The sequence below is a fragment of the Brienomyrus brachyistius genome, chromosome 14 (genome assembly GCF_023856365.1).
Source record: "Brienomyrus brachyistius isolate T26 chromosome 14, BBRACH_0.4, whole genome shotgun sequence".
NCBI classification, from domain to species: Eukaryota; Metazoa; Chordata; class Actinopteri; order Osteoglossiformes; family Mormyridae; genus Brienomyrus; species Brienomyrus brachyistius.
In genome coordinates this window covers 2,524,256-2,543,373 of record NC_064546.1, presented here as the reverse complement: position 1 = coordinate 2,543,373, position 19,118 = coordinate 2,524,256, and the positions used below count along the sequence as shown (strand labels likewise).

The 19,118-nt window shown below is 43.4% G+C and overlaps 2 protein-coding genes across 6 annotated transcripts; one reads left to right on the top strand and one right to left on the bottom strand.

Annotated features, from left to right (window-relative positions):
• Positions 1 to 99: 99 nt before the first annotated feature.
• Positions 100 to 10,723, bottom strand: slc25a47b (solute carrier family 25 member 47b). Of its 4 annotated transcripts, XM_048975599.1 has the most exons (6): positions 4,813 to 5,137; positions 3,605 to 3,648; positions 3,454 to 3,525; positions 3,198 to 3,380; positions 2,253 to 2,517; positions 100 to 2,144 (listed from the first exon to the last, which is right to left on the bottom strand). In XM_048975599.1, the coding sequence occupies exons 1-6, from the start codon at positions 4,847 to 4,849 to the stop codon at positions 1,867 to 1,869; spliced, it is 879 nt and encodes a 292-aa protein (XP_048831556.1). In that variant the 5' UTR covers positions 4,850 to 5,137; the 3' UTR covers positions 100 to 1,866. The 4 variants fall into 4 exon arrangements, with proteins under 4 accessions (XP_048831556.1, XP_048831558.1, XP_048831555.1 ...); XM_048975601.1 differs by lacking the exon at positions 4,813 to 5,137 and adding an exon at positions 10,520 to 10,723 and having other exon boundaries at positions 100 to 2,517; XM_048975598.1 differs by having other exon boundaries at positions 100 to 2,517.
• LOC125708083 (mitochondrial basic amino acids transporter) lies at positions 8,582 to 19,118 on the top strand. Of its 2 annotated transcripts, XM_048975602.1 has the most exons (6): positions 8,582 to 8,974; positions 12,063 to 12,106; positions 12,490 to 13,098; positions 13,908 to 13,951; positions 14,283 to 14,366; positions 16,533 to 19,118. In XM_048975602.1, exons 3-6 carry the CDS (start codon positions 13,038 to 13,040, stop codon positions 17,289 to 17,291), a joined length of 948 nt encoding a protein of 315 aa, XP_048831559.1. In that variant the 5' UTR covers positions 8,582 to 8,974; positions 12,063 to 12,106; positions 12,490 to 13,037; the 3' UTR covers positions 17,292 to 19,118. The 2 variants fall into 2 exon arrangements, with proteins under 2 accessions (XP_048831559.1, XP_048831560.1); XM_048975603.1 differs by lacking the exons at positions 12,490 to 13,098; positions 13,908 to 13,951.

Below are 19,118 nucleotides of genomic sequence, written 5' to 3'. Positions count from 1 at the left end.
CTTTAGGAAGAACATGAAGCTTTTTTTCTGGAATGAAGGAAAAGTGCAAAGCTGTACCAAGGAGTTTTAGAGTGCCAGGATTAATTAATCAGTGAGCATGGGGGGGGGGGGAAGATCTCAGCAATAGTCAGTTTGTCTACATTGTGTTGCACAAAAAGCAAAATGGAAAAGGAAGATGAGACAGAATACTTTCCACAGCGAACCAGTTCATATGTTTCAACATAATTTATATGGTTTTATTAACATTCCATAATTTACATTTAGTACAGCCTCTCCCCAGGTTACAATGGGTTTTCGTTCCAATAAACCTATCGTAAGGCAAAAATATCAAAGGCGAAAATGCATTTTAATACAGCACACCTAACCAAACTAACATCAAGGCCTAACCTATAGCCTACCTTAAACATATTTAGAACACTTACAACTGGGCAAATTCATTAAGACAAAGCCTATTTTAAAATAAAGTGCTGAATATCTCTATCGATTTATAGGATAATGTACTGAAAGTAAAAAACATTTATCCATCGTGAAGTTTAAATATAACAACCATCATAACCTAGGGATCGTCTGTATATTAATATTTTTACAAACGCATCATATAATACGTTTCAAGGGTTTTTTTCCCTCATAAAATTTGAAGATTTATTAAAAACACTTTTCTTTTTGCATTAAATTTTATCTGCATTAAAGGGTACTACTGATTAAAATGAAGACGGTGGGCAGTGTATGGAAATGAACCGTCATTGTCATGTTTTTCTGTTAATTTTACCATATGGGTTCTTCAGGAATGATTGCATTTATAGGATTGCAAACGAATTAATTCAAGTGTAATACTGGATAGCGTCAATCTTTTTTGGCTTAGCGTATGTCTTGAATGATAAATATTTAATGGAAAAACAAAACCATTATATTAAAAAATTGCTATTAGAGCCATGATTGTTGTGGTCCCCATTCACGGAATTGAAACTCAATACAGCACATTTTGATATGTTACATATATTCATGATATATATAACAGAGTTTGGTAATTCAGGTCCAGAGAGTAAAAGTCCAGACCGGGATTTTGTTTCAACCAACCAGTTGAGCATAAAGAGCCACAGAGTATTCAACTGGTTGAAACAAAATCCCCGTCTGAACTTTTCCTTTCTGGACCTGAATTACCCAACCCTGTTCATGAAGTGTGAAGGGCCTGCTGGAAAAATTCTGGTATTCCTGTACATCACATGGTATACAGGGGGTTATGTTCTGTGAGTTATAAGGCACGCACATCTGAAAAATAAGGCCCCTAATGGTGTTTACAACTCTGGTACAGCAAAGAACCAATGTGCGTAGAACATGTAGTCAAGGAGAAACCAGCAGCCTATGAAAGTCATTTCTAAATAAATGAACAGTAATTGTTGCTGTTGACCTCTAACAGTAATTCTATACCCAGTTTATACTTGCAGTCATGCAAAAGCAATGCAGATATGTCCTATGCCAAAATACATTTTGAAATTATGCAATACTTTGTTTTGACTGAACTACAGATGCTGTGAAGCAGAACACTGCATTGCTGGCATCAATATAATAAAGGCAAGCATTTACTGAGCTAATGAACATCACCTATCTGCAAAGCTATCTGCCCAGAGTGCTCATTTTGTGTTACACTTACTATGAAATGCTTATCAAGAAAACTGAACTGAGGAGCTTAACAAAACTAAATTCAATAATTTGATCTATAAACACATTAAAACTATACTCAAGGCTGCTAGATGATGGCATGTGGTCTGTGACGCCTCATACTTCCCTGTGCTAAAGCAGATAAGGAGTCTCCTTGTAAACTCTGGAATTTAGGGGCGAGCCGTGATCAAAGGCGTGAGGCGCCATCTAGGGGGCTGGACGCAGGAAGCGCAGCACTAGCTCGTAGGCCCAGAACACAGCCATGTTGACGGGGAAGGCACGTAGGCAGTTGAGGCCCAGGCCCCTGAAGAGGACGCCGGGTCCCTCCTGGCGTACGCTCTCAGTGACACAGTGCACAAAGCCCCTGTACCTCCTCTGGGTGACGCTGTCCACCTGCAGACGGGCTTTGATCACATCCATGGGCGTCCCCAGGGACCAGCCGCACATGCCCGACACCCCTCCAGCCAGCATGATCACAGCCCAATCTGGAAGGGGGCACCCCAGCCCACCCACAAACGCACACACATGCTCATCAGACGTTTTAAAACACATCCACATTACCTTGCTCGAGAACATCCAGCGAGGCTCCTCACCTGGTTGCTTCTGCCCTACTGGTGTCAGCCAGCCACAGACGACATTGTAGGTCAGGAAGTAGGTGGCAAAGGAGGAGCCGTCACGTAGGGCCAGGGCACCCGCGCCCTTGTACAGGCCCAGGAGTCCCTGCTCGCGGGCAATAGTCAGCAGGCAGTGTATCGGCCCACGGTATTTGGGTTTCGAGTCCAAGGACGAGCCCAGATAGGGCTCCGTCTGGCACTGAAGCTGCACTTTCACGATGTCAGCCGGGGACATCACTGATACCTTCATATGGTGAAGAGACACAGTCCTATTGTGTACGCTGGACCCAGACGAGACTATTCACTCAATATATCTCTCAACTCAATCATATGACCTTGCCCAATATCTCATATTGCATTCTGTTTTTTGCCAACCATAGGAAATAAAACAGACTAATCAGTGCTAGTGTGCATTTACCCAGGAAAGAGTCTCTTACAAAACATGTGCTTCTATCACTTAGACTACCATATTTGCACACCCAGAACATGCAGCATATATTACATCACCCCTTTACATTGGGGGGGGGGGGGTTAGGGCCAGAGGACCGGCACTGAAAAGTTTAAAGGTTATTTTGAGAAATGCTATATTCCACAGTGTCAGAGACAGCTAACACGCGAGCAGTACCCAAGTCAAGATGAGTAGATTCTACAGCTTTTATCATAAATAACTTCTAATATTAAAGATATAGTATGCACTTACACTATCAAATATTAAAAGCAGTAATATTTACAGCATATACTATGATATTGTGATCCAGATCATTTTCAGCACTCTTTATATATTTCTGGCTTTCATATCATTCGAAAATATTACCATTTATTTATTCACGGCCAACTTGTGAATAACCAAAACCATGGATGTCAAATTCGCGAATCTGCAGTGGCGACAGTATATTGTGTATGTTATTAACTGCTGTCCAGTACCTGGGCCACCCCCGCCGCCAAGCCCGACAGGAAGATGTCCAGTTTGTGGGGCGGGGTATCAGCGCCCCCCCCACGCAGCATGCAAAGGCCCTGCAGGCAGTTCCTGTAGATGCCGAAGACCACCGAGGAGCTAATGGACACGGTGGTGACTGGCATGGATATGCCCTTGTAGAACCCATTCACCTGCAGCAGAAACAAATCTTTAGGACCCCAGTCCTGGACCAGGCTGTCCCCCATCACCCCGGCGACCACTCACCCCTTCTGCTTTACATGTGCTGTGGACACAGTGCCATACCCCTGTGAACTTCCTCTGGGTCTGTATCCTCACCTGGGAAAAGCGTAAAGATCTGCTATCTACAGCACCGATGCATCTTCACTATGATGTGTATGAGTAAATAAGCATTTACCTTCACTGTGTCCAAGGGATACCCTACAGCCACGCCAAGAGCCCCTGTAAACAAAACTCAAGTTTCAGAAGAATAGAATAGAAGGACATTTCATCCTCAAATATGTTTCCTTTGCATCAAACCTATTTTTTGTTATAGTGTATTAGGTATATTATGAAATATGCCTAATATATTCTGGCCACATGCACTGTTATCTACGGAACAATCGGCATGCATCAGCAGATATTTCAGTACAGTAAATACAGAAAATCCATGACAAAGCAGTAGACATAATAAACACAAGAGGCTTGGAAGCCCTACAATTTCAGACTGTCCGATTTACTTTTAATAATTCATAGGTTTAGAAAGGCACGCTCTTTTTTCAGATTAATTAACTGATTGCTTTTCCATCCATCTTCCAATTACTTATCCCGCGAGGGGATTGGCGCGTATACTAGGCAGCATGATGCACAGGACTCGGGTACACCCTAGATCCGATACCAGTACATCATGAGGTACACCGACGTACACATTCCCACGTAATTATACTGTATGGGCGATATACAAATACCAGTTAGCCTAGCTGTAGGCTAGTAGGCGGGTTTTTAACACTGCAGGTGTGAGGTTATCCACTGAGCTACCGTGCTGCCCCGTTACTTTAAAGTTAAGCAGCATTAAAAAGAAAGACTTCTAATATGGGAGGGAATTAAATCGTTATACAAGGCCGCCCACCTGGTTGAACGTTTTGTATTGAAATACAGTATTATGACATCGGAAATGCACATTGTCGAAAAGCGATCTGCAACTACGCCTTGCCAAAACAAGATGTAAAACGTGATCATTATTATTATCAAATGACTATACATTTATGTAAAGCTAATCGTAAATGTAAACTATTACAAAGACGCTCGTTCGCTTGTTATCTGTGACAAGAAATCAGCTGAAACGGGACAAACTGCGACAAATCTGATTGGACGAGCGAAATGACGGGCGACATGACTTGGCATTTATTCACATGGAATATGCTTCTTAAAAAATCTGTCAGGTGGAAATGATAACCCTTGTTATTAACATAAAACCTGCCTGGTAATCTCATGATTGGATGACCCTGTTTACCAAAGAACAATTCACGACACCGGCCAATTAAACCGCGTGATGTGTTGCATCATCCTGTCAGTGTAGGTGCTCGATCCTGTTGTAGCTAACATGTAATCGGTTATTTTATTTACCTCCGATAGATCCAGCTATGAAATCTGCAAAATGCATCCCTCTTCTTTCCCACGAGTAACGCCAATTAATATTGCAACGAGTTAAATATCCAGCAATTTGCTCTTCGAATTCATTAGATACTCAATATTATCGTTTATTTACTGCACATAATGCACCCTTTAAGGTTTAAAAGGTGATTTCCGTTTAATCGCGAATCGGTAAGATAACCTTAGCATGCAACAGCAAGGTGACGTTTTGAATTACAACGTCCTCCATACCATGCGGTTAGGAATTCTGATCCGGGCAGAGCCGAGTGTTGCCGAGTGTCCCGCAGTGTGTTTACTGTCAGACAGCACGAATTGGATAATTAACGGAGCATTTGGAATTCAATGCAATGACTTTACATTTTAACTCCCAATATGACTCACTACTCAGAATGTATTATTATTTTAGAAAAAATATATATGTGAAAACCCATATAAGCATGTGTGTGGTACAGAATCATGATGTTTTATTGGACAAGGTAGCAAGTTTCATTCCGATACAAACAAGACAATAAACATCCAATAATTAAACATAAACGAAAATATAGATATGAGGTAATAATCAAAACCCTACTGCAATACTGCAAATAATATACATATATACTCTAGATCAGGGGTCACCAACCTTTTTGAAATTGAAAGATACTTTGCGGGTACTGAGCCATACGGAGGGCTGCCAGTTTGATACACTTTTCTTAAATCATGTATAATAAACATGTTTTAAATGCTTTTTTTTAGATATTGTCATTTTCAAGTCTATATAAATGCAAATGTGATTAAAGAAGAATAGCAACAGGATAAAATAAAATTTTAGACGCTGCTCACCGGTGAGTTGTGCTATGGGCAAGTCGATGGGCAACACATGTGGTCCTTGGGGGCATCCTGGTGCCCGTTGGTGACTCCTGCTCTAGATGTCTATACAAACTAGTTGTGACCAAAGTGAGAGTGAACAATGAGATCCTTAAATGGTTGTACAACGCTCAGCATGTAATAAAAAACTGGAATACTGTATGACATACCAAGCTTTGAATTTCAATTTCACAGTGTGGTTGAGCCGGACTTTTTAAATTAATGTTAGACAGTGCATTAACTCAAGAGATTTCTGAATATATACAGTGTACATTTTGTGTCAGGATTAGCAATATACACAGTAATAAGTACTAAACATAATGAATGATATCAGTGTTTTTATCCTGTTTTAGGGGATTAAGCATAAATATATTAATCTTCAATCCGCCACTGCAACATGTTACGAGTATGTTACTGGGATGATCTGTCATTGAAGAGCATCATAGCCCTTGGAATGAAACCATCCCTATACCTTGTAGTTTTAGATTTAGCAGTCCAATATCTCACCCCCGAAGGTGGCAGCTGAAAGATGGAGTTGACTGGATGTGTTGGGTTAGTTGCAATCTTCTTTGCTCTTTTCTTCTTCCAGAGGAAGGAGGCTGCATCCAATGATCTTTTCTGTTGAGCAGACGATACACTGATGTTTTGCCTTTTCCATCGCGGTGCATGATCCAAGCCAGATAGTCATGGAGGATGTAAGGACAGACTCTATGATAGCAGTGTAAAACTGTGGCCGCAGTGCTTGTGGCAGCTTGAATTCCTTCAGCTGTTGGAGAGAGAACATCCTCTGTCGGGCCTTTTTGATGATGGAGACAGTGTTGACCTCCCATTTCAGGTTGTGTGAGATTGGGGTCCCAAGAAATTTGAATGATTCTACTCGGATTACCTCTGTGCCATTGATGATGAGGGGAAGTGGCTAGCAGAGTGGTCTCCTGAAGTCCACAACAATCTCCACGGTCTTCAGGTTGTTTTGGCTGTACCAAGAGACTAGCCGGGCCACCTCCTGCCTGTACGCCGACTCATTTCTGTCTTGTCTGAGACCAATTAATGTAGTGTCATCTGCAAACTTCAGAAGGTTTACAGATGAGTCTCCAGCTGTACTGTATAGTGATTTTACATAGTGAGCCTAGCAATGGCGACTGGTGCCGAGGGCCAAGGAGTCCAAGGTGATCATTCCCAGCCTCACACTCCCAGCCCCTTCATGTGTGAGAATGTGTGGAGCTGTCCTAGTAGATGCCACTGCAATGGAGAAAATGCCATGCAGTGCCATATAAGGTGCCCCAACAAATGGGTAAGCTGGAGGTGCCCTTTGGGGGGCTTTCCAAGTGAAAAAACATGAGTTCTCTCATGGGTGCCCTCCCAGTGAAGAAAATAAAATATGGTGGCCCACTCTGACATGCAGTTCTCCATACATGTGAGAACCCTATTTCACCATGCCTAGTGTACCATACTACTATTAGTGCACAACGTGCAATGCGTGCTTATTTTCCGTTGCCCTGTCCTTCAAACAGTCAAGTTCTGAGTCTGCCACAGATAGCCAGTAATTACCATCAAATTTATTTATAAATCACATATAAAAACATCATTTGTGTACCAAAGTGCAGGATCACCAAAAAGGAAGAAAAAGAAGAGAAAAAATAAAACATAATAATAATAATAATAAATAAAATGTGTATAAAAGAACCCAGCCTCGTGCCCATTGCTTCCAGGATAGGCTCAGGACCCCCCGTGACCAAGTAGGATAAGCGGTTTGGAAAATGGATGGATGGTGTATAAAAGAATATAAAATTATCACATAAACAGCAAAGAAATACAAGATATGAGGAATATTGATAGAGGGGGACGTTAAATTGTCAATATGAGTAAAAATTAGTTTTAAGATGGTATTTTAAAAAATTAACAGTGGGAGCTGCAACCAAGAACGCGTGGTCACCTTTTAGCTCCTGTGAGGGATCAACAGAAAACCCATCTCTGATGACCTGAGGGGCCTGGAGGTTGTGTAGTGACATATGAGGTCTGACACGTAAGATGTGGCTAAGCTATTCAAGGCTTTATAGATAAACAGTTAGAAAACCCCTCTTAACCTTTTATAACTTACTCTAAACCATACATAATCTCATTCTTTTGGGCATTTGGTCAGCATGGCCTATTACTATATACTCCCAATAGGATATTATAACTTTCTTTAGTCCACTAGACTCCTAACTCGAGGCTACAGTCATCCCTAGCACGTCTCATTTTACACTGGCACATACTCTTCTTCGCAAACTTACTTTAAGGAGTACCCGAATCAACAAATTTCCTAGAAAGTGGCTTCTCACAATGAAAGATTACTTTTTATAAACCCACGCAGATTGTTTACAAGTATATACACGAGTATATTCATGTTAGTAACATAAATATACTGCACATAAATCTGGATTCCCATAAAGCTGTCATCGATGTTATTTTTGGAAATAAGCAAAACAGAAAAAAAGACAGCTTATTTTAAGCACCCAACAAAAAAACTGCAGATTCACTTCTCTATGAAACGCGACCACATAAAAAGAACGAAATATTAGCGTGTTCTCAACATTTATTTATCCCCTGAAGAAAAACCAGGCGCTACTACATATATGGCGGATCCTGGGTACCTAAAAAGTCTGCAATGTCCACGTATACACAAGAATGTTTGCATCATCATCTCCTCGCATCCACTGCTGTTTGCGTGCAGCAACCTGTCATGAACCCGTTTTGTCAATAGCCTACAAAGCGACGCACGAAAACGTGTGAGAATACGTCGGCAATGTAGCCAATGGAAGCAAAGGGGCGAAGAAGATTTAGGGGCGTTGTCGTCTGTCTAGCGACACGATTGGTCAACTTCTTAGTCCAAAAAAGGACATATACAACTCGTTTTGAACTCACCACTGCTATACAGAAATAGAAAGCGCTAGAAAGGACAGGGGGTACGAAAGATTATCTGCTGCTCGATAGAGCTGTATGTTATATGAATAAATCATATTCCTCAAATCATACCTGGCCAGTCATATTCAAGACTTCCATCAGACTCATCCGAGATCACAGACCAAAGCCCTAGGAAAAGTATATTTAATTAACTGGAAGCACAGGCAATTGAACTACCTAGCTAGCTGAACGTAGTTGGGAGGGAGGGGAAACGCACAACTTAAGAGAGAGGGATCGTGGTTCAGCAGGAAATCTCGACGGATAGTGACTAGTTTAGCGGGAGAAAAATTGCTAGCTAAGTTGTACAAGGGAATGGCACTGGACTTTGTTGCAGGATGCATCGGAGGTAAGTCCGAATATGGGATAAGGCGTCAGAAAACGCACGGCTGGCTAGCTGGCCGGCCGATTCAAGGCTACGATGACACATCAGCACAGAAAACCATGCTAATCTTAAAACCAAAAGGCGCTTCTGGTTCTCTCCGTTCCCCTGGTTAGCGCTAAACTGAACTGTGTATTTGAATGAGGGGTTATCTAGGTAATTAATCAACTAAGAGGTATCTGCAGATTAAGGTGATTATCGTTTAAGTACTACAGGTGCATATAGCTCGTTTCATTAAGATGGTATCGCTGGTTTTACGAGCAATGAATGATCAATCTCTTCTGTTTTTCTGATCAGGAAGTAAATTCCTGCCGGCTGCAGGCTGGGGCATGAATCATAATTGGCAGTATAGCCAAGTTCCAGGAAAGCATGCAGATTGCGGCGCAATTAGCCGCCTAGCCGGAGAGCTAGCTAAACCCGGTGTCGGGTTGAAATTCCCGTGAATTATACATGTACCGTTTCAATGCAGATTAGTGAAATGCGCCTACAGAGATGTTTAATGTAGCAGATAACATTTTTCCATTGAACAAGCCCACAAACATGGACACCGTTCCTTTATTTATAATACCAGTGGAAATAATCTATCCATCCATCCATTTTCCAAACCGCTTATCCTACTGGGTCGCGGGGGGTCCGAAGTCTATCCAGTGGGAATAATCTTGAGTAGAAATTCAGCTTTATTCTTGTCTGGAATTGAAAGTAAAAGACACATTTCATAAGTGCGGGACAAGTCAGTTTCCCTGTTTATATGGAACTTCTTACGATGTTTTTAATCTCGTATTTTACGTGAGTTAAGTGTGGTTCAACAAGTCTTAGTATGCAGCGGTAGACTGCACCCGCAATGCTAGTTGACCAGTTAACTAAGGTGCAAGAGCTAAAATTATGAGGAAGTAAATTCTTCAACCTGGTGACCTAAATTTCATGGCTTATTTCAAAATTCCCGAGTCACTGGTCGACGCATATTTTATGACCACATATAAAACATTCTTTTAAATGGTCTTGGCTGTACCTGCAAACAAACCTAGAGTAAAGTCTATCCCTAAATTACGTATAACACAGTTGACACAGAATATAACTTTCTGGATTTGTTTGTTATTGTTTAACTGTTCCTAAAAGTTTCAGAATTGTTTTCAAAGCCACCTTCTTAGAGTCAAAGGATGCGCGCGCTCACACACATTGCGCTCGTCTGTTGTTGGTGACTGTGCCCACCTCCCGGAAAGTTGAGTACCTGTTAGCTCAGCTTTAATTAGAAATGACGTGACGGCAGCTCCGTGAAACGCGCAGCTCAACAATGGCATATCCGCAGATACGAAACCGAAGGCGGAAATAACGCGCTGCTTGACCTTAGCTGCTTACAAAAGAATCAATATTACATGTGCGGCTTTGATAAGGTAGCATGTTGAAATCATTCCTCTTTGATTATAGACTGTTCCAGAAATGGAATAAATGCACACGTGGAAATGACTCCGTGTTGTTTCCTGAACAGAAGAAGAGCTGTACAATCTGATTTACCTGAGATTAGTCTGGTTCTGTGCTTTGTTTTGTAATCCTGTCTGAGGGAGTGCAGCAATTCAGCCTCTAAAGATGGATATAGACCTGCTGAGTCATGACAAAAACCTCCCTTGCGAAATCTGTCTTGTGCTTTTTTTGAGCTTGTTTATGTGCATGAGTTGTAGCCACAGGTGACATTTCCTTCATATTAATGATTAGCTAACTTCAAGGGTGAAGAATGCATCGTGTCCCTAAGTCATATGATTAGTACCTTTTCATTTGCAATGGCATTTGAAAGTTTCAAGTTTCAACCTTGCCTACTGATTTTAATCTTTTTCCTCTTATTTACATAAGAGGAACATAGATGTGACTTGTGAAGGCCACTGCTTTCTGTTGATAGGTGTGGAATGCCTCCAAGACCTTGACAAGGAACTTATTGAACTTGTGACTGGTCATTGGGCAACTAAGCTGCGGCCTCTGGAAGGCATGTTCTCTTTGCAGTATCAGAAGTTAGGGAGGTGCACCTCCCCCGGTAGAACCTGTGCAACCAAATTCCATAGCGAATGTGACTACTGTAACATTTGGCACCCTCGTCTCATTTGCATGCTTCAAGGACAACACGACTCCTGCCATTGGGTCCTCTGAAGGCTGACGGCACATCTGTCTCACAGATGAGACTGGCTCTGGGAATGGCCAGCTTTTTGATTGGTCTAGATGAACAAGCCCCTCTGGGTCAGATAGGATTACTCGCTTTGTAATTGCTGCTGAAGAGGTGCTTGTCTGGGTTCAGTACCAGAAATAACTGTTGGCTTAAACCCGCTACGGAGATTTACATTGCATTAAGACCTATGACTGGGTGTCCTGGCCAGCATCAGGCATGTGCCATTCCATGAACGCCAACCATGAAAAATACCGTTAAGGATTTGTGGGCTTATAGGTGCCGCCTGGATAACGACGCTATGTTCTCTCTTACATATGTCGCTATAAACATTTCCCTGAACTGTAATGAATACTGTCATTACTTAAGTCATATCACTTTACTGTGATACCGGTAACCAAGCACTTGTGGCCGATGTAAACATTTGATTGATGTGATTTGCTTGATGTGAAGATTGTCCCCATTTAGCAGTAGGTTAATGAGGTTCATGCGAGTCACTGGTTCTGGTCTGTAAATAATACCTTTCAAAAAGACCAGAATGAACATAAAATATTATGTAAATTACTACTTTTTGTTGTGAACCTCGTCTCTTGTGGAGTAGTGGGAGTTGGGTCTTGCGCCTTCCTGTGAATCTCATTTCTTGCTTTCCAGGCCAGTCATGTAACTCAGTGCTGCTATTGCATCAGACAGCTCACAGCTTGATGCACGGCTGCCGTAAAAAGGCCCTTTCACCCCATTTCGCGCAGGCAAATCTGAACAGACTAATTGCTGTTCTTACTTTTGGCTTGGAGAGGAGGTACTTTTGATTCCAGAGCAATTTCTGATGACTGCTGGGCTACTAATTCTATTAAGCAAGTGAAGAACCTCAGAAATGGTTGAAGCCTAATATTTGTTCTGTGCTTACAGGTGCTGCTGGTGTTTTGGTAGGACACCCCTTTGATACTGTAAAGGTGGGTTTTCCTATAAAATGTCATATTTGCTTGCCTGTACATTTATTGCATGGACAATTTTTTAATTTCCTCTCAATGATTGTCGAATTATATTCGAGGTCTATTGGAGTGTTTTGGGGGCCTTACAAAACCAAGTAGGACGACCGGTGAAATCTTCAACATAGGCTACCATCAAACCTCAAAACTAAATGCTAATTTGCTAAACGCTAACATTAGTATGTATGAAGTGAAGCCAGGTGCTTTATGAAAGGCAATCTCTTGTCTGCATTGCCTTTGTTCTCCCTGTATCATTGTCTTCTTTGTGGCCCAGTGAACCGTTTGTATTCCCTCCGGTTTTTTCAATTTCGATTTTTTTTTATTTTTTTTTTATTATTTTTTTCCAGTCAAGGTGGACTCCCCACGCCACTAAAAAAACATATCAAACGAAATCTTGCTTCGGCAAGAGCAGAGAGATGGGTGAAGGGCAGAAGGTGCATCTGTGTTCACGTCGTCTTCCCCGTGAACGTGGCATTGCATGCTTAGTGTTTAGTCTGAGACGCCAGAAGAGTGTCCGTGTATATAATGTGACAATCATTTGACACACTGAACAGTGAGTGCGACTGCATGATGGGTACTCTGTGCTCAGCGGCTGTTCAGTACGTTCGGGGGGGGGGGGGGGGGGGGGGGGGGGGGGGGATGTGCAAGCTCAGTTTATTTTTCCAGATCCACACTATGAACAACTAAATGTTCTCAAGCCTTTAATCTCCTGCATCCTTCCACTGCCTCCCCCCCCCCCCCCCCCAAATAAGTCACAAACTAACCTTCTAACCCCAGGATGTGTGCAGAATTCATAGAAAGACAGTCATGTCTGTTAAGATGAACTGCAGCTACCCCCACTTTCCCTGCTCTCTCTTCTCTTTCTATAACCTTCTTAGGGATTCTGTATGTTTGAATGCTATGTTTTGTTAACTCCAGGATCCCCCTGTATACAAGATGCCACACCCGACTTGCCGGTAACATTTTCGAATAAGTGATATATATTTTTTTTGTATTTCTCATTCAGTCAAGTCATTTGGCTAGGGAGTCTTAAGGACAATTGTGTAGTGACTCACTGATCATGTGTATTAACTCATGTGGTTGACGCGGAATCCAGTAAAATTTTCTATTTTCAACATTTATCACATGCGCCAGTTTCTTGGGCTCCACCTACAGGCCAATGGTGCCATTTTAAAATATGAGACTTAAATGACATTGGCATCTTAACACCTCTCTATAGTTGTAGCAATACAGTATTTTTACCAGAGCTTTTGTTCTTGTAAAACTGTATTTAAAACAGATCTGCTCCTCTCTCCCTTGTTGTAGTTTCCTGTTATAAGCAGCGATATCTAGGCAGATCGACTTTTAATCTCATGTGATGGTTTTGAGTAGCCAGTAAAAATATTAACCTAGAATTTAACTAAGCATTTAACTGGACAACAATCATTGAGCAGGTTGTTAATGTAACTCATGTCCTCATCATTAAATGATTTTAGTGATGTCAGCATAGATGTTAACAGATGAGTGCTGCTGTCCTGCCACGCTAATAGGCATTTCCCTCTGAAATCCCTGTCCGTCTGTGTGAATTCTTTTGCTATTCTTCATTAGCTGCAGCGCTCCGTAGCTTTTTGATCAGGAGAGACGGGATTGAGTATGTTTCTCTGTCTTAACGCTTGACACCATGTCAGGTTTTATTTTTCATCTCGGTTTGCCTTGTTGCCTTTAACTGACTTTATCTCTGAGCCAGGGGCTGTCCTTTAACAGCAAAAGTGTTACTTTGTTGTAGATGAAAGTGAGGCTTACACTACCTCTTCACGGAAGTGTTACCTTGTAAGTACAGTCAAGGTCAATCCTTCTGTTTCTCTCAGTCTTTGTTTTGTGACCAGAAAAAAAGGAAGATCAAAAGAAAAAAAAAAAAAACAAAAAACTAGTCACTCATTGATCGCTCAGTTAACATAACCACCTTTCTTTCCAAAAGTAACACACAAGACTCCATCTTCACCCACTTCATTGTAAAAGAGAATTTGGATTAAATTGTTTCTGGTTCCCCACAGTGTTATGTTGGTAGACGTAAAGGTTTCCTTGTTGTCAGGAGTGTTAAATGTAGGCGTTGGTTGGGAGGCCGAACCCTTGGCTAACAGGAGAGCTTCTGTTTTTCCAGGTGCGTCTACAGGTGCAAAATGTGGACAAGCCTCTATATCGGGGGACTTTTCACTGCTTCCAGTCCATTATACGGCAGGAGTCTGTGAGTACAAATTCGTCGTCTATCAAAGGTCATTTTGCGTGTGTGTGTGTGTGTATTCCCCCCCCCCATTGTTTGAGACATGGAGGCTTGTCAGAACCAGCCACTGCCAGTTGTCCCTGGTACCGGGCCAAGTAACATGCAGGACAGTGGTATGTTAAAAACACACAGAGCTGGCAGACGAACAGCAGATCAAATGGGGGCCATGATCGGCTCCTGGGTTAAATAAAGCCTCACTGCTTTCAGGGGGCACGTGGCTGGACAGCACAGATAAGCTGGCCTGTAGTGCCAGGAGGCATCTGGAAAAATCGGGGGGGGGGGGTTGGCCTATCCGCTGAATCCTGGGTGAGCTGCCAGCGAGAGTGGGTATTGATTTCAGCAGCCATGTTGTCAAATAGCAGTAAGTTACCCATAGTCCTATAGTAAGGAACTGACCTTCAAACAGTGGCCTCACCTTGAACTTCCTTTCATGAGCCTTCAAATCTACGAAGGGGTGTCTGGGTTGACCTGAATGGATGTCAGTAGTGTAAACTGAAGCCAGCAATACATGGAAGATGAAGACGAAACCTGAAGACTGCGGAAAGCTTGTCAGTTATAGATAAGTGCTGGTAGTGAGCCAGCGACTCGGAATGACAAACCTGTAAAATCACGTCCTGCAGACTTCTGGGTTCGAGGAAAAGCTTGGAACAAAACCAAACTGTGTACACGGCTGAGGATGAGAGACAACTACAGATGGTAACTTCATGAGTGAATCACTTGGTGATTTCTCAGGGTCATGTGGCTTGTGGCAGGACTTGTGACCGAAAAGGCTTCTATCCTGAATTTTCTGCTTTTCCACTGCCACTAAGGATAAAGCCGTACAGCAACTAAACCAAAAAGAGATGGATGTAAAATTTTGCGTGCCGTACCCGACCCTTACCCACGCTGACATGACCCTGCTCACTAGCAGGCTAAGAGTGCACTAGCAGTTGATGTTAAAATAAAATGGTGATTCTTGCATGCATGCTAGCGGAAATCAACAAGTAGTAAATTACAATGTACACCATATGAACAGTAAATCGTCTCTTCAGTTTTATGTCACTGTCACCCTCCAAACCCAGCAACGACCCTTCTGCACTGGAAAAATCGAAGCGAGCTGGAACTGCACTGTAACATGTATCTTCACTGTAAGGGTTGGTTCTTGCATGCTTTTGGAGTTGCCTCCGCTGTTCATCATAACAAGGGAAAACGGTCGAAGCTCTTCATTCTTGTGGCGTGAAGGTCCAGCGGCACTTTGAGCATAATGTGTTGAAAAAGCAGAAGTAAAATGTAAACATCAATACAATTGGTTTTAGTGGTTTAAAAATGTAAAAATGTATCATTTGTTAATAGATAACCCAAGGGTTTTCACAGACATCCTTGCAAAGGTCCCATACAACCTGTTACAGCAGGTGTGTCTCTGTTCTGAAAAGATTAATCTTATTAGGCTGTTAGTTTGAAAGTACAAAATAAGTTGACATGTTATTGGGGAGGGTCACTGCTGTCCCCTCTGGTGACTTTGCCGATGAGTAGGAGGAACACAGCATAACATCAAAAGGGCAAATATTTCATTTCATTACCTTTAATGATGGGTGCAATTACCAGCTATAACATTAACTTGAGAGCATTAGCTTGCCGGTCAGATCATAAATTATATTTAATACCTATGTGTCTACTTAAATAACAGACTACAAACCTGTTGCTCCTTTTGAGCTTGGTAGGCAGCTGTTTGTCATGTTGGGTCTGTAATACTGGGCTCAGGCGCTTATAAAAAAGAGGTTCACAGATGCATCAACAGAATTAGGCTTGCAACCCAAATATCTGCTCTGCCATTAACAAAGCATCCATTCCAGGCTTCCTCCTAGATTAAATCATTTTTATTTGCCATCAGCTCAAGTACGAGTATAGGTGCATTGGAATTCTTCCCTTCGCCTACCCTATTCTTGCTCGCCATAGTTTGGAGCACAGGATCAGCCAGCATGCGGCACTACTGCAGCTGGGGGTTAAGGGTCTCACTCAAGGGCCCACGGACACATGACTGTTCTGCCGAGGCTCAAACTGGCAATCTTCTAATGACAGGCACAGAGGCTTAGCTCGCACAGCCACTCACCGCCCCTAGATGACGCTGGTGTTCTTGTGTGTGTCTTGCAGGTGTTGGGGCTGTACAAAGGCATCGGGTCACCTATGATGGGCCTAACGTTCATCAACGCCATCGTGTTTGGCGTCCAGGGCAATACCCTGCGGCGGCTAGGCCAGGACACGCCGCTCAATCAGTTCCTGGCAGGGGCAGCGGCCGGGGCCATCCAGTGCGTCATCTGCTGTCCCATGGAGCTGGCCAAGACACGCATGCAGATGCAGGGCACAGGCGAGAAGAAGTCTAAGAAAAAGCTGTACAAGAACTCCCTAGACTGCCTGGTGCGCATCTACAACAAGGAGGGGATGCGGGGCATCAATCGTGGCATGGTGTCCACCTTCATCCGCGAGACGCCTGGCTTTGGCGTCTACTTCCTGGCCTATGACATGCTGACGCGCTCGCTGGGCTGCGAGCCCGAAGACCCGTACATGATCCCCAAGCTCCTCTTTGCCGGTGGCATGTCGGGCATCGCCTCCTGGATCTCCACCTACCCGGTGGACGTCATCAAGTCCCGCCTCCAGGCCGACGGCGTGGGCGGCGTCAACCAGTACAGCGGCATCGTGGACTGCATGCGGCAGAGCTGGCAGAAGGAGGGCTGGCGCGTGTACACGCGCGGGCTCACTTCCACGCTGCTGCGCGCCTTCCCCGTCAACGCCACCACGTTTGCCACCGTGACTCTGTTCCTCATGTACATGAGGGGTGACGGGGGGGCGCTGAAGGAATGTGAGCCCGCCCCTCATACGATGCAACAGCAGGCACAGCCCTCTAGCCTGTGACTGATTCGAGTCATGGGTCCCACCCCTCCTCCCTTGCTCACTGAGAGCGCCACCTTCTGTCCAGCAGTCGCCATGGCCTGCATGAGAGAACCCAGCATGGACAGGCTTATTTTTATAACTTCTATATGCAGAGTGAAACTCTATGCATGTAAATATAACATGCCCCCTTCGGTTTTTATTTGCTTTAGTTTTTTTTTTCCTGTACAAAGCAAGTTATTTTATTTTATTTACGGTTTTAGTTCCTTACTTTGACATTTAGCAGTAAGGATGAGGGAAAAAAAACGCGATCCCCCCCCCCCCCAAAAAAAATGGTTGTCAGATATTAAGAAGTTCGACACTTCTTGCTTAATAATCTCACGAGTTAAAGATGCTCTTTGAGGGTGAGTCTGTGCTGGATTGATACACTGAGTCTCAGTGTATCGTTAAGGCCATTTGCTGCTGTAGTACACAGCATCTCCAGGGGCTTTCCAAAGGGGACAAGGACAGAATAATTATTAGTAAAACTGAAAGTCTGTCATCCCACAGCTGTCCACAAGGAAACTGCACCGCCCCCCCCACGAACACTGGTACGCAACGACATTCCAGCGTGGGGGGGGAATTGCCAGGAGTTTTGCTGGCATGTCGCAGCCCGTTTCATCAGGGTCGTCTTCTCCGATGAAACCGCCAGTAGTAAGAATGCACCGAGGTGAAGTGTAAATGTCACCCGGCTGGCATAGGGGTTAGTGAAATACACCAGGTAGGTTCAGGTCAGTGGAAATAGGAGGAGGAACATCGCTGACCCTGTAGAGCAGTGGATCTCAAACTCGGGTCCCACTGCTGTGCTCGTTTTCCAGCTATCCCTGCCCCACACAATCCCAGCTGTCTTTCAGCTTCTGATTGCTGATTACCTCAATCAGGTGTGTTCAGTCAGTGTGTGGGGCAGGGATAGCTGGAAAACAAGCAGGGCAGTGGGGTCTGAGGACTGAGTTTGAGAACCACTGCTGTAGAGGGACACCAGGCAGCGATTTACAAACTGAAGTTCTTTAGTGGCATCAGATGGAACCTACAGCCTGTGAAATGAATGTTTTTAAATTTGAGGTCCTGGTCATGTGTGAATGTATATAATGTCCATGTTCTGGGCACTATGATCTCCCACCTTTCATTGTTATTTTTGACGACACTGTGCCCTGTATTTAAGTTTGTGGTTCTCTCGAGTGGACTGTCAGAATACATTATTTATTTCCCTGGTTTCCTCGTCTCCCTTAGTACGGATTTACCATTGTTAAAGATTATCAAAGCCTTCCACATTTCTCACATTAACTGCCTTTTGTTCAAGACAATAAGAGGGCAGAGTCTGCAAAAGCAATTGGAGCGGGGGGATCTTGGATTTCGGTCATTCCGCATGTGGGTGACCTCCCTTCCAAGCCAAAATTGTCTGGTAGGAACGTTCTGAGGAGAACGGCTTAAGTTTCCTGAGCGACGCCGCTCGTTTGGGGAACGGTGCAATATTTACGTCCGTCAGTGTTTTGTCTGCTCGTTTGCGTGTTTTTGTTCTCGTGTCACACAAAAGGGAAAAGCTGTTATTTTTTTAAATCGTGTAACCAGGATACTGGCGCTGTTTCCTGTGGGGTTTGGAACCCAAGATGCCTCCTGCTACAGAGGTTTGTATGTTACTGGACAGGCATGACTACTGAAAGCAATCCATTGTATAATATTAAATAAGGGCTGAAACTATGAGGCAATCTTTCTTGGTAAACAAAAGTAGGCACGTCAGGTTAGACAGCTATGCAGTAACCTGAAATGGTCAACCTGCCTTTTACCAAAGAAATAAAGATACATCTAATCCTG

Excerpts from the sequence above, each read along its gene's own strand:
- slc25a47b (XM_048975598.1), bottom strand. The coding sequence starts at position 4,849 with ATGCATTTTGCAGATTTCATAGCTGGATCTATCGGAG. Across the intron at positions 3,381-3,453 it reads GCACATGTAAAGCAGAAGGG|GTGAATGGGTTCTACAAGGG; the intron begins GTGAGTGGTCGC and ends TTTCTGCTGCAG. Across the intron at positions 2,518-3,197 it reads TGGCGGCGGGGGTGGCCCAG|GTATCAGTGATGTCCCCGGC; the intron begins GTACTGGACAGC and ends CACCATATGAAG.
- LOC125708083 (XM_048975602.1), top strand. The coding sequence starts at position 13,038 with ATGCTATGTTTTGTTAACTCCAGGATCCCCCTGTATACAAGATGCCAC. Across the intron at positions 13,952-14,282 it reads CTTCACGGAAGTGTTACCTT|GTGCGTCTACAGGTGCAAAA; the intron begins GTAAGTACAGTC and ends CTGTTTTTCCAG. Across the intron at positions 14,367-16,532 it reads CCATTATACGGCAGGAGTCT|GTGTTGGGGCTGTACAAAGG; the intron begins GTGAGTACAAAT and ends TGTGTCTTGCAG.